Here is a 21,801-nt window from a genome sequence, read left to right on the forward strand (position 1 = left end):
CATGGACATTCAGCCCGTACTTTCAAACTGAATAGTAAAATGAGGGTCTATGACCTTACGTTCCCTGGTAAAATCACCAAAAGCTGGGTAAATTTCACAAGAAGAAAGCCGTTAGAGGCGGGGAGGGGAGGAAGCCGTAGACCTGGGAGGGGCCACACAGCACCGCCGGCCACACACTGTGAGCGCGACTTGCTTCAGCTTCCCCGACCCCCCACCCCACTGAGCCGGTCCCACAACCATCCAACATCGGCACCTAAGGAAGCGCCTGAGCAAGCTGTGCCTCCTGGTTTTATGCTGTCAAAGCCGTTGTTCCTTTAGCAGGAAGGGCACTTGGCAAAGGATTCCCAGTGGAGAAGAGACAGCAGCCCCACAAGGGAAAAGCCGGTGCGGAGCAGGCCAGCACTGACGTGAGTTATTCAATTACCTCCCGAACGCGGCAGGGGACGAGCGCTCAGCCCCAGTGCCCATGACAAAGGTCCCCGCCGGTTCTCCCTGGACGCCTGGCACCGTGGGACCGAGGCGGCTGGGAAGCGGGAAGAAAGCCGGGCTTAAAGGAACCAGCTAAGGGAGAGGCGGGACCCACTGGGCATCTGCTGTGGACAACAGGCTGGCGGTTCCTCACAAGTAAATGACTTCCCACCAGACCAGCCCTCCCTCCTCTGGGCCCAGACTCGACAGAGCGGAGAGGAGACCCAAACAGACCCACCGCGTGCTCGCAGCACAGCTCCCCGGCAGCCAGAGGGTGGGGACTCCACGCCCATCACCGATGCTGGGTAAACAAAAGGCGCCCCTCCACAGGGAAACCGGGCCCGTGACAGCAGGACGCCTGGAGGACATGCGCTCGGGGAAGTGAGCCGACACAGGACACAGCGTGACAGGCTCAGTTAGGGGGACAGGTTCCAAGGGCGGAGCGTGGTGCTCAGTGCCAGGTGCTCTCCATTCATCACAACAAGCAGAGGCGCACCTTCACGCGCACCAACTGCACCATCCCACAGCCGCACTGGACAGTGACCACGCCCCTTCCCGGGGCCACAGCCCGCACTCACCTGTCCATGGCGGCGTCCTTCTCCTTCAGGGCGTCCGCCTGCCTCCACTCGGCCCTGCGCACCTGCAGCTCCAGGGCCTCGCACTGCGCCTGCAGCTCCAGCACCCGGGCCTCCAGCGCCCGCAGCTGCTCCGCGTGAGCGCCCTTCACCGACACCAGCACCGCGTCCCGTTCCCTGGCCACCCGGTCGAGCTCCTCGTGCCTGGAAGACGGAGCGCCCTGCTCTCACAGCGGGCTCACGGGGCCCGTCTTCACTGTCTCCCTCTGTGCTGTACTCGCCTCCAGTGTGTTCTGAGGACACCCCACAGACAGCTATGGGGGAGGGGCCCGCACAGCGGCCTGGCTCATAGCACTGAGCGTGTGCGAGCGTCTTCCCTGAACTGAAGCCACGTCTGCATCAGAGGCCCGGGAAGCGGCGCGCAGGGGCCGGGAGCACTCGGGCAGAATGCAGACTCCCAGGCCCGCGGGTTCCACAGGCCCCTCTGAGCAGGAGCCGTCGGCCCTCGTCCCAGTCACGTGTCTTTGTGAAGCTTCGTATCCAACTTCCGAAAACTGTGAGGTGAACGCTGCCCACGGCGTGCAGATCCCGTGACTGCGGGCACCGCCTGTTCTCTGGCACACAGTCCAACGTACTTGGCACGTAACTGGAAGGAGGTCAGCACGTGAGATACTGCCAGAGCCAGCAGCTCCCAGCTGGAGGGTGTGGGACGCGGCAGCCCGGCCCCACGCAGGCCCTGGGAGCCCGGGGGTCTCGTTTTGGTACAAGAGGCAGTCCAAGGACACAGCAGCTTACTGAGCAGTTATTGAGCTTCACAGCCCGTGACATTGTTTGTGAACGTAACACCTCCACTTAGGAACAGAGCCTGCGACCTCAGTGAAGTCTATGTTGGTTTTCATGCACATGCATGCTGCCCGCAGGAGGCGCCATTCTACTCGGATAACACTGCTTGGGGAGGAGCAGGAACAGGAGTCGAGGAGAGAAAGGGCAGTGAAGCTTCCACAGCCCAAGTGTGGCTCCACACTTTAAAAATATATATGCTCGCCCTGACCGGTGTGGCTCAGTGGATAGAGCGCCGGCGTGCGGACTGAAGGGTCCCAGGTTCGATTCCGGTCAAGGGCATGTACCTTGGTTTTGGGCACATCCCCAGTAGGAGGCGTGCAGGAGGCAGCTGGTCCATGTTTCTCTCTCATCGATGTTTCTAACTCTCTATCCCTTTCTCTTTCTCTCTGTAAAAAATCAATAAAATACATTTTAAAATATATATATATATATTTTTGATTTCACACAGGAAGAGAAAGAAACATCAGTGACAAGAGAGAACCATGGACCGACTGCCTCCTGCACACCCCCTACTGGGGATGGAGCCCCCAACCCGGGCCTGTGCCCTGACCGGGAATCAAACCCTGACCTCCTGGTTTCTGGGTCGAGGCTCAACCTCTGAGCCATGCCGGCCAGGCTGCACTTTTAACTGAATGCAAGTGGGTGTGACACTGCTATGGCATCTAGGTGGGTGTTAAAGAGCAGTTTTAGCTCTTAATGACAGTATTGTAAGATGCTGAAAATGATATTCATTCTCAACTATTTCAATTCATAATTTAAGAGGTTCTGGATGCAAACTTGAAAACACAGCGAGGGGAACAGGGTTTCTCCACCTCCCCTGGCCGCACCGGGCGCTCACAGGCGTCTGCACTGCAGGCCCAGGTTGCCCACGCCATCGACGGGGCCAGAAACTCACTTCCTCCGGAAGGTCTCCTGCTCCGTGTTCCGGGTGAGCTGCACCGACTGGATCTTGTCCTCCAGGTCTTTTATCCTGAGAAGAACCACGTGTGATGGAAAGCCGCCGCAGTCGGCCAGGACCCCCCGGACCCGGAAGAGACCCGCACCGGGCGTCCTTCACGGCGGCGAGGTCCCGGAGCTCCCAGGCGGCGTGCTGCAGCCGCTCCTCCAGCTCCGCCTTGGCCGCCCGCGCGCCCTGCAGGGACTCGGCAGCCTGGGCCCCGGCCTCTCTCAGCACCGCCAGCTCCTTGTTCAGAAGCTTAACCTGAGACAGGAAGAGGCTTCAGGACGAGGCTGTGAGCGCCACCCATCGGGATCGGGAGAGAATGCCGGGGGGCCCACGGCCCTGGAGAGCCCGCACCCCCACAAGGCCGCGTGACCCAGCCGTCACTCCAGCGGGCCAGTGTACCTGCTTCATTTCCTCACAGGAGGTGTGAACACTATTAGATCCGGACTCACACATGCAGGTGGAGGTGGAGGGAACGCGGCTGAAATCCCGGCCGCACACTCCATTTCTAAGTAACCTCTCTGGCCTCAGTTTCCTCGACTAACATCTGGAGGCGGAATAGCTGCTGCCCCGATCAGCTCCCGGGCGTGAGCCCTGGGGGCAGCAGTGTTGGGGTCTGGAACCCACTCGCACAGCAGGTGGGGCCAGGGCCTGCACCTGGGACTCCCCCTGGAGCCCCCTTACAGAGTGTCCTCCATGCTGTGGAGCACAGGGTGACCCCCACAAATCTCCTCTCCCCTGGCGCTCAGAAGTCCCCACAGTGGCCAAGTGAGGGTCACTGTGGGCAGCCCAGCCTCGCGGTCTGGATGCCTCGCTGGCCCTGGGGCAGGTGGGGCCCATGGGCACTGGTGTCTGTGCCAGGAACTCAGACTAGGGATGGGTTCCAGCCACAGAGAACTTCCAGGGTCCTTGGGCCCCTGATGGTGAGTGTTCCCCATGGACTGCAGGCCTGGTGGGGAGGTTGGCAGTGGGGCAGAGACCTAGCTGACCACGAGGACAGGGCATCCATCCTACTAGCACCAGCCAGGGCGGCTGGGCCGGGCCAGGCGTCGCCCCCTTTCACCTCCCTTGCACAGACAGCTCCCTCCCCTCAGGCTGATCCTTGACTCGGTGCTAAAGGCCCTGGCCCTGTGGGGGCTCTGTGCAAAGGAAGAGGCCACCTCACCACTAGAGGCCCTGGCAGACGCGCCCGTTACCTTGAGCTCGTGGGTAAGGACTGTGCTGCTCATGCTGTCGGCGTGCAGCCGGAACCCGTGCTCCCTCTTCTGCACTTCAGACTCGAACTCCAGCAACAGCTCCTGGGGGTGGGAGAGGGTGAGTGGGCAGGACAGCGGACCCGGGGTGCACACTGAGCCTCAGGCGTCTCGGAGGGCGTGGCCTGGCGGCAAGCCGTCCTGTGGCTGCAATCCTCGCTGTGCAGTACACTGAGCTGCAGGGAGGCCCAGGGCGAAGCGTAAAGACGGAGGACCAGACACGAGCCCTGGCCGGACCACCACTCCGAACGGCTTTCCGGTGGGTTCCTCAAGTCTCCGGCCATGCTCACGCCCACCACCAGTGTCACTCCTCCTGACCTGCTGGTTTCTTGCTACAACAGACAGGCAACCTGTTGGGCAACCCTACCCCATGCCTCCCGTTACACCAGGCCCTTCCCAGCTTCACCCAGGGCTCATTCTAAAGGCAGACGCAGTCACCATGACGACGATAACACTGTCCCTGCCCACCCAGCAGTCGCATCCCAGCGTTCCCGCCACGTCCAGTGCCATTTCTCCTGGCATTTGAAGCACCCTCCTCCCACCCTTCTCTCTGCTTCTCTGTGTCTGTCTTGTTCCCTCCTGTTTCCTTAGTGGCGCCCCTTCCCAGGATGCACCCCGCAGTGCGACCTTCCTCCCCTGCACAGCCTCCCGGCTCCCGCCGACTGCAGCCACGGCATAGCTGCCCCTGGCCTGTCCCTGCAGCTACTCTCTTGGGTCCCTCCTGCTGGGAAGAGCCTCCTGCCCCCAGAAGGCCCCCAATGTGACAGTCGGGGCCCACCCGTCAGGTCCTGCCTGCAGGTATGGGAGCCGGGAGCCCAGCACTTCGGCCTCTGTCTCACGTCTTTCAGGCTCACTGGCTCCCGCCTCCCGTGAGCATCCAGCTGGCTCAGTGACTGGGGACACAGGGAGCCCGCGCTGGGCCCACACCTGGCTGTCGCTCTCCAGGGGGAGGGGCCTCACACTGTGCAGGTAGGACTGCAGAGCCACCCTTCACTGTTTGTACCCTCTGAGGAGCAAAACGAAGTACCAGGGTCGCATGAGTAACCTTACTGGAGCCAGAACGTGAACATCATCGCATCCACTGGTCCTGAGGTGTCACAGGACCAAGCACTGCCTTCTGCGCAGAGCTCTGCAGGCTGTGGCCGCCAGGGGGCAGGCGGAGCCCGGCCTGTGACCCAGGGAAGTCAGCCCAGGACCAGAACCCCCGCCCACCCGGGGATGCTGCTGCGGCCACAGCCACCCTGTCCCCGCCTCCCCGACAGGCAGCCCCTGGGAACCTCTCCTGCTCACCCCCTGCCAGCGTCCTGCAGCCAAAGTGCCCCACCTGACCTGTCCTCACCCCGGGCTCAGCCCTCACAGCTCCTCTGTCTACACCCACCCACCCTCGGGGGAAGCCCAGGTCCCAGCTCAGCACACTGGGACCCCACTCTGACCGCAGCCCTTCAGCTGTGATCCCCCAGATGCCAGACAGTTACTAGTGGTCGTCCTCCCGAACCTGGGACACCGGGCAGGGCAGTCCGTGCAGGGCCGGGCGCGCCTCCTACCTGCCTCTGCAGAGCCAGCTCGCCGTCCAGCTCCTGGAGCTTCCTCTCCAGCTGCCACTTCAGCTTCTCATACTGTTCCCGCTGGTGGTCGATCTCAGCATTCTTGTCGCTGGGCAAAGACAACAGCATCAAGAGAAGCCCCACTGGACAGTGCTCAGAGGACGTGACGCCGGGAGCCGTGTGAGTGTGAATGGTACTTTGCTTTTGAGGGGCGGCGTCAGCAGGACCCAGAGAGCAGCACTGACACCCACACCAGAGTCTGCCCAACAGCAGAGCCTGCACCCACCGGGGCCTGCACCCACCGGGGCCTGCGCTTCGACGGGAACCGAAGAGTGACGTCTCGGTGCACAGGCTGACACCACCCACTGAGCCCACTGGTCAGGGCCACAGTGTCCTTTTTACCAGGATCGGGAATGGCCTGAGGTCAGCGTCTGCACTACGGGCGAGCAGTGAGCGAGGCACTGCCTGCTCCGGGAGAGGCTGGACCCAGTGGGGTGGGGTGGGGGTGGTCAGCTCTGTGCCTGCCGGGGGCATGGGCCCAGCACCCACAGCACAGGCTCGGCAGCCACTGAAAGGGCCGCGTGTGAGGGAGGCGCAGGTGTGCCCACCTGTGGACCCGCTCCAGCGCCAGGCGGTGCTCCTGCAGCTTCAGCTGGTGCTGCTGCTGCAGGTCCTCCCGCTGCCGGGCCTCGCTGGCCAGCGCCTGCCGCAGCTTGGCCGCCTCAATCTTGAGCTCACTGGCCTCGGCCTGCCTGGCCTCCTGCAGCCTCTGCGCCTGGGCGAAGGCGGCGTCGTAGCGCTCCAGCTCCCGGTCCCGCTCCTCCAGCAGCTGCAGGTTGTAGAGGAAGTCCTCCTGCAGGCGCCGCAGCCTCCCCTCGGCCTCCTCCAGCCGGCGCTGCGCGTCCTGAAGGGCCGCCTCCTGCAGCTGGGCGCGGTGGGCCTGCAGCGCACGCCACTCCTCCTCCTTGCACGCCAGCAGCTCGCTCAGGGCCTGCTCCGAGGGCGGCGGCAGCATGGCGGCAGCTGTGGCGAGAGGCGGGGAGCGGCTCCGTTAGGGAGCCCACCTCGGAGCCACAGGCTCCGGTCGCTGTCACCCCAGGAAGCAGCTCCGGGCCGGCTCCCCGCTGTCGGTCGCACTGTGCATTCCGGAGCCCCACGCGGCGGCTCCCCCAGGGCCCAGCAGGTCAGGAGCACACACGCCCCGACCACGAGTGTCCTAAGCGGCACACATGTGACACATATCAACATGGCACATACATCACAAGTGCCATGCATGTCACACAGGGCACAAGTGACACGCATCACATGGACTGTGGCCTGCGCTGGTGGCAGAGCTTGGATCCCTGGGAACCCAGTGGTCAGGCCCGGTCCGGCCAGGCCGGCCACAGAGCTCCGGGAAAGCCCAGACGTGGGACAACCCCGTGGGCAGAGGCCCCGGGGTGAGTGTCCCAGTGATGACCCAGCGAATGGCCAGGAGCCCAGGTGGCCGTGGTGCCTGGTGAGTCTGGGTCTGGCAGGCCCGTCCACCGAAGCTGATGTGCACACAGGCCATCCCTTGGACAAGGGCCCGAGCACAGCCAGGCCTGCAGGCCCACGGCTCCCGAGGACCCTCCCGCCCTGCCCTGTGCCGTCGGCATCGGGCACACGGCCACCTTCCGGAGCTGCCCCTCTGGTGCAGAAATCCAATCGCGTGACGCGAGCCCCAGGCTGCTGGCCAGTTTCAAGATAAAATCAACGTGTCCAGGATGGAGCCGGGCCCATGTAGCCAGCATGGCTCCTCTGCATTTCCAGCTGCTTCCGAGAAACCAGCTTCGAGGTGCACACCAGACCCACGGCAGGAGCCCAGGTGCAGCGCCCTCCCGCCTCGTCAGCGCCTGCTCCTGTGCCAATCCCACCGCCGGCCGGGGCTCAGAGCGCGCACCGACCCGTCACCCGCAGCCTCCCCGGGAGGAACCACACGTTCTGGGGAAAACCGTGCCCAGCAGGGGAGGGACCAGGGCCCCAGCCCCTGGCACAGACAGGTGCTCAGAAAACCCGGAAGGAAGGGGGAGGGCGGGAGGGGAGCGGATCTGGACCCTGAGCACCTGGCACGCGGCTGGGCGCGGAGCAAAGCCCACTCCCTCCGCCGCCTCCACCTGAGCCGGGGCCCCGGCGCCTCCCGCCTCCTCCGATTCGGACCGGCTCAGGGGCCGCCTCCACACCCGCAGGCCTGTGTCCGCTGCCCATTAGGACGCGAGGGCATGACCCCGGGAGGCAGAGGGACCCGACTTCCCAAGGAGCTGGGGCTGGGGGAGGCCTCCGTCGGAAACCCAGATCCCGGACCCGGGCTCGCCCGGCCTGAGGGCTGGCCGTGAGCGGGTCCCCACCGACTCTGCAAACAGGGAAGCTGAGCGGGCGGAGGGTGCTCGCCCAGGGCGCCCGGGACGGGCCAGGGTCCCCTTGCCCCTGTGGCTCTGGGTGCGGGGCGATGGGCTGGGCTGGGCCTGCGGTGGGAGGAGGCCCGGGGAGGGCGAGCCCGCGCGGGGTGGATGGCCGACACCTGCTCACCGGGCACAAGGGCTTCGGTACCGTCAGCCCCGCGGCGTCGCGCCAGGTGGCGGGGCCCGCGAACCCATCGCCCGGACAGGCTGCCTGGGCAGGAGTCCCGCCGCGGGGAGCTCTCCGTGGGCGGCGCCGCGGAGGCAGGAGGTGAATCGCCCGCGGACCGGGCGCGGGCGTCTGCAGGGACTGCCGAGCGGGGGACCCTACCGGGCCGCGCCGGACTTCAGAGTCCCGAGGTTTTCCCAGGAAAGCGACGGGAGGCGGCGAGCCAAGCCCCTCTCGCACCCGCGCCCCGCGCCCCGCGCCCTTACCTCACCCGAACGCCCGCCTGGAGCCACCGCTGGGGCCGCTGCGTTGCCATAGCAACGCGAGTCCGTTCCCCGGGGTCCGGGTGAGGTCGGTGCAGCGCTTGGGTCCCGCCGGCCGGAAACACAAGCCGGACTTCTTCCGGTTCCTCCTGCCCTGCCACACCCTGTCTGGCACCCGGGCGTCAAGGGGCGCGTGGGGTCCCCGCCGACTCTGGTGGGGTCAGCCTAGCGAGGAGGGCCCCGGGCCGCCGGGGGGTGGCGGGGTGGACGGGAGGCGACCGAGGCTTCACCCGCTGAGCTCCCCAAGGGTGGACCTGAGCGGGCGCGGGTGTGGCCAGGTTTGGTGTGAGAATTTGCCCGCCCGCGCGGTGCACGCACAGCGTGTGTGCTTTAGTTCGCGTGTCCGGAGATACGTTCAGAAGGAAACAACCACGTTTACAGGCAACCGGTGCTCAGCCGGGACACCGTCCCCGCGGCTGAGCGTCCACGGGCCGAGGAGGCACAGCTGCCCCAAGTGGAGACAGAGCGTGCGCTCAGCCGCCCGGCGGCGGCACCGTGGGGCCGGGGCAGTGATGGGCACAGAGGCTGGGACCTCTGCACAGCCCGGCCCGGCCCCTGCCGTCCGTTGTGTATCCCACGCGGGTGGCATGCCTGCGTCCAGGGCTGGGCCCCGAGCTGGCCTGCCAGTGCTGGACAAACGCCCCAACCCAGTGGACCCTGAGGAAGGCTGTGCCGTGGGGACAGCGCCTGGGGAGGTCGGGGAGGAGTGCAGGTCAGCGGCAGGTCCATCAGCCAGGCCGCAGGGCAGGTGGGTGAGGGAGCCTGTCACGGGAAGAAACAGGAACAGCTTGGCCCACGGAGGAGCTGGGAGGGCCCTGACCTTTGACTTGCTGTGACAGAGCCCGGGTTCAAATCCCAGCTACTCTCCTGCCTTGCTTTAGCTTTCTGGGACTGGGTTTGCTTCTCTATAAAATGGGGGTGACACCCTCCCTTCCCCATTGCTTTGCGGCTCAAAAACATGTGCTCTATAGGGGTCTGGTTCAGTCCCAGTAAAGGGGCCCATGGTGTGTCTGTAGAAACCCAAGGGCCCACCCGGCCAGTGTGGCTCATCGACCTATGAACCAGGTCAGGGTTCAATTCCTGGTCAGGGCACAGGCCCGGGTTGTGGGCTCCATCCCCAGTGGGGGCGTGCAGGAGGCAGCCGGTCCATGATTCTCTCTCATCGTGGATGTTTCTATCTCTCCCTCTCCCTTCCTCTCTCAAATCAATAAAAATATGTTTTTAAAAAATAAGGCGAAATCCTAACAACAACGATGAGCGCCACCGCTCACCATCTATGGCCCCTAACCCTGACCCACCCCAACCCCAGCATGAACCCTGACCCCAGCACTGACCCCAAAGGTGGCCCAGGCACAGCATGGCCCCTCTTCCCGGGCGGGGCCACCTCCAACTGCCCTCTCATAGGGGTGTGTGTCTCCTCCGTCTCCCAAACTCAAGAACTGACCCTCCCCCGGCCACCCCCCTCAGACCCCTGGAGTGCGGGGACCAGAAAGGTGCACCTTCTGCTCACAGGCTGTCCCCGAACCTCACAGCCAGCAAGTGCCTGTGAGCTGCCTCCAGAGGGGGCAGGCGCAGGTGGCAAAACGCCCCTGGCAGAGTCCTGGGGACCCAGATGGGGTGTTCAGTGAACACAGGTGTGGCCATGTGAGGGAGTGGTCACATGAACAAGGGGGTGGGGCCACTGAACAGGGAGGAGGGGTCATGTGAGCACAGAGATGCCCCCCCCCCCCCCCCCCCCGTGGGCCAGACTCTGAATGGCAGATGGTCTCTGCCCTCAGAAGCAAGGGGTGCCCTGTGAGCCAGGCAGCAAGCTGGCCCTCAGGGCCCTGCAACCAGTAAGGGACTCTGGTGGGGGGAGGTCAGCCCTCCCAGAAGGGACGAGGGGTTAGGGGGCCCAACACAGCTGTTTCCCTGAGATCAAAGCCTGGAGGCAGGGCTGTCAGGGTCCCAGGACAGTCCAGTGAGAGATGCCCCAATGGTGGGCACCACGTGGGACACCTGTTTGGTGTGGCTCAGTGGTTGAGCGTCAACCTATGAACCAGGAGGTCATGGTTCGATTCCCGGTCAGGGCACATGCCTGGGTTGTGGGCTCGATCCCCAGTGTGGGACATGCAGGAGCCATCTTTTTTTTTTTTTTTTTTTTTTTAAATATATTTTATTGATTTTTTACAGAGAGGAAGGGACAGAGATAGAGAGCTAGAAACATCGATCAGCTGCCTCCTGCACATCTCCTACTGGGGATGTGCCCGCAACCCAGGTACATGCCCTTGACCGGAATCGAACCTGGGACCTTTCAGTCCGCAGGCCGACGCTCTATCCACTGAGCCAAACCGGTTTCGGCATGCAGGAGCCATCTTATCAATGATTCTCTCTCATCATTGATGTTTCTATCTCTCTCTCCCTCTCCCTTCCTCTCTGAAATAAATAAAAATATATTTAAAAAAAAAAAAAAGGAGGAGGAATCACTAAGGGGAAGCCAAGAGCCTGTGTGGCCCCTGGGCGCCCCCCGCCTCGCCGGCCCCGGGTGGTTGGCTGAGCACAGTGGGTGCTGACTCATGGGAAGGGGCTGCGGTGGGCACAGGAAGGTTGAGCAAGGCCTCACCCTCTGGGGGTGGCGCTCGGTTCCTCAAAAGGTCAAACAGAGAAGGACTGTGTGACCCAGCAGGCCGCCTCCTGCCTTTGTACCCAAGAGTAATAAAAACAGGTCCACAGAGACTTCACAGGAATGTGTTGTTATCCACAGCAAAAAGGCGGGAATGGCCCTGGCCGGCGCTCGGCTTAGCTGGTTGGGGATCCCATGCACTGAGAGGTCACGGGTTCGATTCCCAGTCAGGGCACATGCCCTGGTTGGTTTCAGGCTCTATCCCCAGTTGAGGGCGTGTAGGAGGCAGCCAATTGATGTCACACCCTCTCATCAACGTTTCTTTCTCTCTCTCTCCCTTCCCCTCGCTAAGAAAATAAAAAGTGCTCTAGCTGGTTTGGCTCAGTGGATCAAGCATCAGACCCTTTGGCCGGTGGACCACAGGGTCCCAGGTTAGATGCCGGTCAAGGGCATGTACCTCGGTTGCAGGCTCCTCCACGGCCCGGGTCCGGGTCAGGGGTTATTCAGAAGGCAACCTATTGATGTGTTCCTCTCACATCAGTATTTCTCTCTGTCTTTCCCTCTCTCTAAAAATCAATGGAAAAATATCCTTGGGTGAGGAAATTAATTAATTAAGAAAAAAAAGTGAGCTCGGCCGGTGTGGCTCAGTGGTTGAGCATCGACCTAGGAACCAGGAGGCCATGGTTCGATTCCCGGTCAGGGCACAGGCCCAGGTTGGGGGCTCCATCACCAGTGGTGGGCGTGCAGGAGGCAGCCAATCCATGATTCTCTCTCATCATGGATGTTTCTCTCTCTCTCTCTCTCTCCCTCTCCCTTCCTCTCTGAAATCAATAAAAATAAATAAATTTAAATTAAAAAAAAGTGAAAAATGACCTAAATGTCCATCAACAGATGAATGTGGTCCATCCATACAGTGGAATGGATGCATGGAATCATTCTGCCATAAAAAGGAATTAAGTGCCCTGGCGGGTTTGGCTCGGCCGGCCTGTGGACCACATTCATTGGGAAAATATCCTTGGGTGAGGATTAACAAAAAAAAACAAAAAAAGGAATGAAGTGATAAAGCCTGGGCAGCTGTATTAAGTGAAAGCAGCCTGTCACACGCGACACCTCGCACATGACTCCTTTTATGTGATACGCCCAGAACAGGCCAATCCAGACCCATAAAGCAGAGGGTGGGGAGTGGGGGGAGGAGTGATTAATGAGTATGACACCCACCCCTTCTTCACAGCCAATCCTAACACCCACCCCGGGCAGGGAGCCCAGCTGGGTCAGGCCGGGCTGGGCAGGTTGGCTGGGGGTCTGGCCTCTGCCCACAGCCGGGCTGGCAGAGCAGTTAATAGGTGAGTTTTTCTGGGAGCTGGTTAATATGTTAATTGTTCTGGAGCTGGAAGAGATGTGAGGGAAAAGGGCCGCAGAGGGAGTGGCTGGGTGACCCGGTTGCTTCTCCAACCTGGAGTCGGCACTGTGGCCGCAGGTGTGGAGGAGAGTGAAGGCTGGCTGTGCGCCCGGTCCCTCAGGGGAGCAGGGTCAGGAGCCTGGACCGCAGGGCAGGGGTCACGGCTGGCGGGCATGCCCTTCCCATGACTCAGCTTTCTTCATGCGACCCAGCCTGTCCCGCCCGATCCTGTCCACAGGTGGTGGCTGGGAGCACCACAGGCCGGGAGCCGAGGGGACGCTTTGAGGATGGGAGGCTCCGTCAGGCCCGAAGTTCTCCTGGAACCCAACACCCGGCCCTGGTGGGAACGGAGGTCTGCCCCACGCCCCCCTTGGGGTGCTGCCACCCTCAGAAGCTTCTCCAGGTTTCCGACAGCACTTTCAGAACCCCTCCATCTGCGCACACAGGCAGAGTGGGGGTCTCGGCCCCCCTCCGTCCATCTCCTCCAGACAGAGATGCATTGGGAAGGGGGAGCCGGCCAGGAGGTGGTCCTGGGACAGCCCTGGCCGCCCCGCTCCTTGGAGCCATTCCAGGGCCTGAGGGCACCTGCACAGTGACTGCCAACACCTGGGACCAAGGAGGGGGAAGGATGGCCGGAGCAGGGGAGGGGTTTCTGGCACCCACAGTAAAAGCAGAGGCCAGCGCGTGGCTCCGGGTTGAGCATCGACCTATGAACCAGGAAGTCAGGGTTCCGTTCCTGGTCAGGGCACCTGGTTACAGGCCTGGATACAGCCGGTGTTGCGGGCTCCATCCCTTGTGGGGGGCGTGCAGGAGGCAGCTGATTCCCTCTCAACATTGGTGTTTCTATGTCTCTCCCTCTCTCTTCCTCTCTGAGATCAATAAAAAAATACGTTTTTAAAAAGCAGAGGCCTCAGTGGACTTGGTACCTCAGAAGGGGAGTCGGATGGTGGGTGGGGCCGGGCCAGGAGGCCGGTTTGTCCCTCCTTTGCTGGGGGGGTGGGGGCGCCAGGGGCCCCTGGAGGGGTGGCCCGCCACTGATGCTCACTCTGCAAGCCCTGCCTCCCCCGCCCCCGAAATTCTGGACCAGCTGGGCCAGACCCTCGCCTCCTGTAGCTGGGAGGCTTGGGGGCCATTGCAGACGGTTAGGTGGAAGGTACCTGGGGTCCCAGCTCAGCTCCTACGCCCCCCACCCTTACCCCCACCCAAGGCCACATTCCCGCACCTTCTCCAGCCGTAGCTCTGCCGGGTGCAGAGGACAAAAGTGGGGCTCGAGCACCCTGCCTCCGACCAGCGGGGCCCTCCCCGCCCTGGGCGCGTGTCCACACCGTGTAGGATGGGTGCGCGACGGGAGGGGCAGCGGCCTCACCGGCAGGCGGGGAGCCGCAGAGAGAAACGGAAGTTCAGGGGGTGCCGGCCTCGCCCAAGATCACCAGGCAGCGTGGGCTCCCCGGCCCGGGGAAGGCAGGTTTGGAGGGGAGTGCAGCCCCCGGGGTGGCTGCGGGGGGGGGGGGGGGGACCCAGGGCTGAGACAGGCGTCCGGAGGTGGGAACCCCCTGGGGACCGCGGGCACCTCACCACATGGGGTTCAGGTGTTGCGCGCGGGCGGGGCGGGAGGGGGTCCGGCCCCTGGCCGAGCTGGGGAGCCTGCGCGCCGAGCGGCCCTGGGGGGGTGATGGCGGGGCCGGAACCGAGCTCGGAGGGCGCTGGACTGGCCGGCGAGAGGCCACGCCTCCCGGGTGGGTCGCCGGGTCCCTGGGCCGGCGACGCCGTCGGGGCGCACGGAGGCCCCCCCCGCCGAGGCGCGGGGTCCGGGCGGGGCAGCGGGGCGGCGCCAGCGGCCGTGACGTGAGCGGGGGACGTGCCGCGCCGGCGACCAGAGCACCGGTGCCCCCAGCGCGCGGGCCGGGCAGCGGGGCGGGCGGACGCGGGCCAGCGAGCGGGCGCAGGTAGGCTCGGCCGGATGCTCCGCGGGGCGGGGCGGGCGCGGGGTCGGGGGCCGGGGGCTTGCACCTGGGACCCTCCGGCCCGCCCCGGCCCCCGCCCCAGCCCCGGCCCCCCTCGCCCCTTCGTCTCCTGGTCCGGGCGCCCGGGTCGGACTAGCCTCCCCTCCTGCCGGGGTCCCGGTCCAGGGGTTCCGGAGAGCCGGCGGTGCCTCGGACCCGGGCCGCCCGCTGTCCCCTCCCCCTGCCCGGCAGGCGCGCCCCTCCGTCGGGCGGCCCCGGGGCTGGGCTCGGGCCAGGAGGTGGCTGCGCCCGGAGGCCGGGAGCCCCGGGTATAAATAGCCCGGCCCAGGCCTGCGGGCTATATTTGGTGGGGTTCCCGCGGAGGGAGTGGGAGAAGGGGGGCTGCCCAGGGCCGGCCTCACCCTCCTGTCCTTCCCCTCTCGCCTCACCTCCACACTCCCCGGCCCAAACCTGCCTCGGGGGCAGCGGGTGCCCACCCAGGCCGGTGGGCTGAGTTGGCATCGCCTCCTCCCCATCCGCCCGCCTGTGGGCAAACCAGGTGGGGCCTCGGTTTACCTACAGGAAAATGGGTCGATAAGGCACCTACTTTCTTGGTGGGCCAGGCCTGTGGCCGAAGGTGTGTGGGGGCACGAAGGTGTGTGGGGGGCATGGGAAGTAGGTGTTGCTCCACGGGTCTGGGGGCGGGGTGCCTGGCATCTGGGCGAGGGACACCCTGTGTGTGGCCATGGCCGGGCTGGGTGGTCTGAGCTGGGTGCTCCCCAGGCAACCCAGGCCCTCGGGGCTTGTGCAAGGCCGGGAGCAGGTGGGTGCTGTGTGGGTGGTTTCCAGGGTCCCAGGGCTCACCCCGAGGCCCAGGGGTCAGCTGGGTCAGGTGGGTCCTGGGAGGGAGGACTGTCCTGGAGGTTGGCCCCTCTGGGGGGGGGGCGGGGGAGCGGGGAGTCCTCTCTCCCAGGTGGGCGTCCGCCTGCCCAGGCCCTGGGGACACTGGGGCAGTGTCCAGGCGGGCGTGGGCCTTCCTGCCCAGCAGCCTGTGTGGACAGAGCCTGGTGTGGGATGGAGCCTGGTCACAGCGCGGACTCTGTGGTGACCCCATGTGACCTGGGGCAGGGCTGCCCCCCGGGAGGCAACCTGGCTCTCCCTGGCTCCGGGACACCGTGGGGGGGCAGCCACGGGGGGGGGGGGGGGGCCGGCCGGGAGCGTGTGTGGAGGGGGCTGGGCTGCCCTCTGGGAGGTGGTGAGTGGAGAGGCCGCCACGCAGCCACGGACCCATCAGGCCTGGGCGCTGGGTGCACTGGGCCGGCGCGGGGCGGGCGGGGCGGGCGGGTCCGGTCTCCGCCCAGCGCTGCCTCCGTTCCCATCTGTGAAATGGGCCGGCAGGGGACGCCATCGCGGCGACCCGGGTGCGGGCCGCCCCCGCGGAGGGAAAGAAAGCGGGTCCCGCCCGGGGAGCCGGGGTTCCGCGCTGCCCGGGCTCCGGGACCTGACCCGGCGGCCCCGCACGTGGCTGCGCCCCGGCCATTACGGTACGGAGGGCGGGCGCCTACTCCAGGCAATACGGCGGCTCCTCCCGGCGCGCGGTCACGTCCCCCACGTCCCGGCGGCGGCGGCGGAGCATCCTGCCCGCCTGCGCCCGCCTCGCCTCCCGCCCGACCCCCGTGTGCCCAGCGGAAGCTGGGGGGCGTGTGCAGCTCGGGGTCCCTGGCTCCCTCTCCCTGCCCCCCGCTCCGCTGGGACAGTGTCTGCCCCCCCAGCCTTGCAAGATGGGAGCGGCCCCTGGCAGGCAGGGCACGGCGGCCGCTCAGGGGAAGGCGGGGGGGGGGGGGGGGGGGGGCGGGGGGGGGGGACCATGACCCGGAAAAGGCCCGGCACCCCCTCCAGACACAGCTTTGCTCACCGGTGGGGAGGCTGGGGCAGCTGGGGGCCTGCACCCAGCCGGGGGGCAGACTTTCTGGATCTCAGATGTGTGAGCTGCTGAACGGGAAACTCCAAGGGACCCCGTGCCCACTCCTCCAGCCCTTCGCTGCTCAGCTCTCCCATGTCTAGGCTTTGGGGGGCGGGGGGTGGGTGGGTGCAGAGCCCCTGGAGCCCTGCCTGGCCCAGAAGCGGCACAGACACCCCACCTGGGAGATCGGCTTTCCCAGGCCCGGGGGAGGGTTATTTCTGGGCTGGAACATGGCTTGCATGCTTCCCTGGGAGGGTAAATGTCACCAAAGGCCACCCAGGCGACATGTACCCGCTCCTGTGCCGGTGCTGCCTTCCTGGGCACCGCAGGGAGGGGCCCTCCTCCCATCCCGGCCGCCTGACCGGCAGGGTTTTCCTTGGAACTTCAGCGGCCTCCTCCCTCTCCCACGCCCGGCCGGCCGCCTGCCTGGCTGGCTGCACGGGCCATTTGCTCTTGGAGATCCATCCCTTTCCTGCATCCGTACATTTGTAGGGTCCTGCTCCCTTTGCCCCAAACCTAGCGCCTCCCCCTTCCCGCTCTCCCGCCCCTTCCCTGCTCGCCCCCGCCCACCACATGCAAACCAGCACCTCCCTGAGAAGCCTCCTTCTGAGGACCGGCTGGGTGGGGGGCGGGTGGGGGCCGTCCCGCAGCTAGGGGTTAGCTGGGGCTGCGGGCTCCCCATGTGCCTCAGACACAGCGGGCCACTCTGGGCCACTCCGGGCTGTGCCAGGCCCCGGGGCTGCAGGCGAGTTTGCAGGAGGGGCTCCCTGGTTGGGGGGCCCCTGGGTAACTGTCAGCCACCCCTGCACCGCTGCGCAGCCCTTGGCTTCAGAAACACCCCAGGGTTGCTCGCTGAAGACAGGAACGTCCAGGGCACAGGGCACTGAGGCCGGGGTGCAGGGAGGGGAGAGCTTCTCTCGGTTTCCCAGAACAGTCCCTGGCCCAGCGAGGGGCGGGGGGGTGGGGGGGACGAAGTTCTGCTCCAGCGGGCTGTGCCTGTCTCGTCCTCACCCTGACCGCCGGCTGGCCCTCAGGGTCTGGTCACAGAACAGTGGTGTTCGTGGGCAGCAGCTGCTGCGTGGACTCACACGGAAGCCCTTGGAAAACATCCCCCAAGTCAGACCCCCCAGACCTGTCGGTCGGCCCCCCCCGAGGGCACAGCACCGTGGGAGGGTGCTGGGTGCTGGGTGGGAGTTGTCCTATTTCCACATTCCTTGCCCTCCACCCTGAACTTGAGCTCAGCTGTCCAGGGCAGAGGCCCTCGTCCTCTCTGGAGTCCTGTCCCAGGGTCCCTGTGGTCCCTGATGCATAGTGGGCCACCTGGGGGAGGTGCCAGGCCAGGGGGGTCTGAGGGAAAGGGCCAGGACAGACACAAGCCTGGGGGCAGGCGGGCGGGCTGATGGGAAGAGGACATCAGGAAGTGGCTGGCCTCAGAGCAGGTGGAGTGTTTATACCACAGGATCTGCAAATGCTACACATCACGTCTCCCCACAGCACACGGCGGGCACGGACAGACGGACAGACGCGGCGGCAGCAGGCAGGCGGCGCTGAACCGGCCCGGCCTCGTGACGGGCCTCCTTCCCCACACCCGCACCAGGAGGCGGCTCCCCCCGGAACAGCTTCTGTCCAGTGAGGTGGGTGGACAGGGGCCGCCAGGCTGATCTGGGATTAGACTTTTGGTGCCAGGATCGGCTGGAGGGGCACGGGGTGGGGGAGTGGGGGGATCTCCAGCTGGAAGCCGGGCCCTAGGTTCCAGGGCCTCAAGCCGAATTCCTGGGGATTTAAAGGGGGGATCAGCTCTGGGCTGCTGCAGGGTTTGTGGGGCGATGGGTGCAGCAGGCTCCCTCCTGGCTGGGCAGCCTGGGCCAGCGTGGTTTTCTCCAGAGGGCTGATTGGACGCCCTGCCCACCCCGCCCTCACGCGAGGGGTTAAACTCCAGCCTCCGAGGGCAACTGGGCTGGGCCCCTGCTGCCCTCCCCAGCTCTTCCTTGAATGTCCCGAGGCCTCAGTCTCTCCCCCGGGGCTGTGGCCTGTGCCTCCTAACGGTGGAGGAGTGGGGTGGGCAGGGCGACGAGCTGGGGTCCTCCGTGCAGACAGAGGGCAGCGGCCTGTCCCGCCCTGGGTGAACCTGCCCCCCATCTTTACCCCCCCTGCTCTCCCTCGGTCAGTGCACAGCAGGGGCAGCCCATAGCCCTGGCAGTGGGGAGAAAGGCTGGCCTGCTCTAGTTTAGGCCTCAACGGACACCACCCCCAGATCAGGCCCCAGGTCCCTTCATCGCCCTAGTGTGGGCAGTGCTGGCTGCCTCAGCCTCAGGGGCGGCGGGGGGGCGCAGGGGTGCTGGCTGCTTCCAGGAGGGAACTGAGCCCTGGCTGAGCCCAGAAAAGCCACAGCCCCCTGGAACCAGCTGAGTGGGAGCCGCTGGAGGAGGGTGGGCCCAGCACCAGTGGGGGCACAGGCGGGGCTATTAGGGAGCGGCCAGAGCTGGGCTCCGGCTGGGGGCTGGGCTGGGCTGAGGAGGGGCATGGCCTGGTGTAGCCCTCGGTGTGTCCTATGCCCGTCCTCACTACTGGGTGGTGGCTGGGTGGCCACCTGACAGCCTGGCTTTCTCTTTCTCAGGGACGCGGAACCCGCCCTCCTGGCCATGGGAGGGGCCGTGGTGGACGAGGGCCCCACAGGTGTCAAGGCCCCTGACGGGGGCTGGGGCTGGGCCGTCCTCCTGGGCTGCTTCATCATCACAGGCTTCTCCTACGCCTTCCCCAAGGCAGTCAGCGTCTTCTTCAAGGAGCTCATGCTTGAGTTTGGTATCGGCTACAGTGACACAGCCTGGATCTCCTCCATCCTGCTGGCCATGCTGTATGGCACAGGTGAGGGTCAGGGGCAGGTGAGGCCTGGGACAGGTGAGGGCCTGGGATAGGTTAGGGGCTGGGACAGGTGAGGGCCTGGGATAGGTTAGGGGCTGGGACAGGTGAGGGGCCAGGAGTAGGTGAGGGGCCAGGAGTAGGTGAGCAGCCAGGGCAGGTGAGGGGCCAAGGCAGGTGAGGGCCTGGGCAAGTGAGGGGCCTGGGACAGATAAGGGGCTGGGACAGGTGAGGGGCTGAGACAGGTGAGGGCCAGGGCAGGTGAGGGCCTGGGCAAGTGAGGGGCCTGGGACAGATGAGGGGCTGGGACAGGTGAGGGGCTGGGACAGGTGAGGGGCTGGGACAGGTGAGGGCCTGGGACAGGTGAGGGGCCGAGACAGGTGAGGGCCTGGGACAGGTGAGGGCCTGGGACAGGTTAGGGGCTGGGACAGGTGAGGGGCCAGGAGTAGGTGAGGGGCTGGGACAGATGAGGGGCCAGGAGTCGGTGAGGGGCAGGGGCAGGTGAGGGGCCCATCTGGCCCGGATGGGCCTGTTTGTCTGGGAGCCGCTGGCCCAGCCTCACCTGCCGGGCTGTGTGGTCCCAGCGCACAAGGTCGGGCCTGTCTTCACAGACGGTGGGTTCTCAGTGCCTGGGGACCACCAGCAGGAGACACTCACCGGGGAAGCCCTTCATGTGAACTGTGGTCTCTTAGGCTGGGCGGGGAGCTGGGCCAGGCGTGGGGAGGGTGGGCTGCCACTCACGCTGTCCCCCCAGGCCCGCTCTGCAGCGTGTGCGTGAATCGCTTCGGCTGCCGGCCGGTCATGCTGGTGGGCGGCCTTCTGGCGTCCCTGGGCATGGTGGCCGCCTCCTTCTGCAGGAGCGTCATTGAGCTGTACCTCACTACGGGCGTCCTGACCGGTGAGCGGGGCCCAGGGGGGTGGGGCAGGGCGCGTGGGGACGGTGACGGGTCAGGTCCGCGGAGGTGAAGTCCCCTGTCATCCCACCCCGGCGCCAGCCTGTTCCTCTTTCCCGTCTGTGTCTCCTGCGGGTCCGGCGGTGACGGGCCCTGTGCACACACTGTCTCCCCACCCACATTAACGCCCCTCAGACCCACAAAGAACCATTTAGGCAGGAGCCTGTGTCGGGGGCACAAGGGGTGGGTGGGCAGGGCCAGGGTCAGCTCTCACCCTCTGCTCCCCCTGCTCCCCCTGCTGCAGGCTTGGGTTTGTCGCTCAACTTCCAGCCCTCGCTCATCATGCTCAACCGTTACTTCAACAAGCGGCGCCCCATCGCCAACGGGCTGGCGGCGGCAGGCAGCCCCGTGTTCCTGTGCGCCCTGTCCCCGCTGGGGCAGCTGCTGCAGGACCACTACGGCTGGCGCGGGGGCTTCCTCATCCTGGGCGGCCTGCTGCTCAACTGCTGTGTGTGTGCCGCGCTCATGCAGCCCCTGGAGGCGCCCCGGGCAGGGGCGGGGGGGCCCGGGCCCCAGAGGCCAGCCAGGCGGCTGCTGGACCTGAGCGTCTTCAGGAACTGTGGCTTCATCATCTACGCGGCGGCTGCCTCCATCATGGTGCTGGGGCTCTTCGTGCCGCCTGTGTTCGTGGTGAGCTACGCCAAGGACCTGGGCGTGCCGGACACACGGGCTGCCTTCCTGCTGACGGTGCTGGGCTTCGTGGACATCTTCTCCCGCCCTGCCGCCGGCTTCATCGCGGGGCTCCCCAAGGTGCGCCCCTACTCTGTCTACCTCTTCAGCTTCGCCATGTTCTTCAACGGGTTCACCGACCTCACGGGCTCCACGGCCAGCGACTACGGGGGCCTGGTGGTCTTCTGCGTCTTCTTCGGCATCTCCTACGGCATGGTGGGCGCCCTGCAGTTCGAGGTGCTCATGGCCATCGTGGGCACCCACACCTTCTCCAGCGCCATCGGCCTCGTGCTGCTGCTGGAGGCCATAGCTGTGCTCATCGGACCCCCGTCCGGAGGTGAGCTGGGCCTCGGGGAGCCCTGGCCAGACCCTGGTTCCAGCACGGGCCCATCCCAGAGAGGGGACTGGCTGGGGGAGGGTCCTGAGCAGGAGGAAGCCCTCCCCCTGCCCGGCCTCGCCAGGCGACCCCCCCACCCGCAGCCTCCAGCGCACAGCCAGCAGGTGTTGGGAAGGCACGGGACGCCGGGGTGGGGGCCAGGCCATGCTGACACTGTCCCCTCCGCAGGCCGCCTCCTGGACGCCACACATGTCTACCAGTACGTGTTCATCCTGGCTGGGGCTGAGGTGCTGGCCGCCTCCCTGGTGCTGCTGCTCGGAAACGTCTTCTGCATCAGGAGGAGGCCTGCGGGGGCCACCAAGGAGGGCGAGAGCCCCAAGCCCCCTGCTGACGACAGGGACAACAGGGACGGGGTGGACTCAAGGGAGGTGGAGCACTTCCTGAAGGCGGAGCCTGAGAAGAAAGGGGAGGTGGCTCACACCCCGGAAACCAGCGTCTGAGCTCGGAGCGGCGGCGGGGCGCAGGGAACCGGACGGAGGCT

The 21,801-nt window shown here is 65.6% G+C and overlaps 2 protein-coding genes across 7 annotated transcripts in view; one reads left to right on the forward strand and one right to left on the reverse strand.

The window, feature by feature from the left end:
- The window catches only part of CCDC57 (coiled-coil domain containing 57), a 39,768-nt gene extending 31,187 nt beyond the window's left edge, over positions 1-8,581 (reverse strand). For 3 of the 5 annotated variants that reach the window (XM_036303789.1, XM_036303793.1, XM_036303794.1), the window contains exons 1-7: positions 8,479-8,581; positions 6,235-6,649; positions 5,627-5,735; positions 4,026-4,127; positions 2,930-3,087; positions 2,782-2,856; positions 1,047-1,247 (exon numbers count right to left, since the gene is read on the reverse strand). In XM_036303789.1, coding sequence (XP_036159682.1) covers positions 1,047-1,247; positions 2,782-2,856; positions 2,930-3,087; positions 4,026-4,127; positions 5,627-5,735; positions 6,235-6,641 — 1,052 coding nt within the window. In that variant the 5' untranslated portion in view covers positions 6,642-6,649; positions 8,479-8,581. Of the gene's footprint in view, positions 1-1,046; positions 1,248-2,781; positions 2,857-2,929; positions 3,088-4,025; positions 4,128-5,626; positions 5,736-6,234; positions 6,650-8,173; positions 8,451-8,478 lie in introns of those variants that run through there. The other 2 variants (XM_036303792.1, XM_036303790.1) reach the window with 2 other exon arrangements.
- Positions 8,582-13,980: 5,399 nt separating this feature from the next.
- Positions 13,981-21,799, forward strand: SLC16A3 (solute carrier family 16 member 3). Of its 2 annotated transcripts, none has more exons than XM_036303553.1 (6): positions 13,981-14,001; positions 17,937-18,076; positions 19,060-19,307; positions 20,056-20,199; positions 20,499-21,260; positions 21,489-21,799. In XM_036303553.1, the coding sequence occupies exons 3-6, from the start codon at positions 19,085-19,087 to the stop codon at positions 21,758-21,760; spliced, it is 1,401 nt and encodes a 466-aa protein (XP_036159446.1). In that variant the 5' UTR covers positions 13,981-14,001; positions 17,937-18,076; positions 19,060-19,084; the 3' UTR covers positions 21,761-21,799. The 2 variants fall into 2 exon arrangements, with proteins under 2 accessions (XP_036159446.1, XP_036159445.1); XM_036303552.1 differs by lacking the exon at positions 13,981-14,001 and adding an exon at positions 14,356-14,482.
- The last annotated feature ends 2 nt before the right edge of the window (positions 21,800-21,801 follow it).

The sequence above is a fragment of the Myotis myotis genome, unplaced genomic scaffold (genome assembly GCF_014108235.1).
Source record: "Myotis myotis isolate mMyoMyo1 unplaced genomic scaffold, mMyoMyo1.p scaffold_m19_p_38, whole genome shotgun sequence".
NCBI classification, from domain to species: domain Eukaryota; kingdom Metazoa; phylum Chordata; class Mammalia; order Chiroptera; family Vespertilionidae; genus Myotis; species Myotis myotis.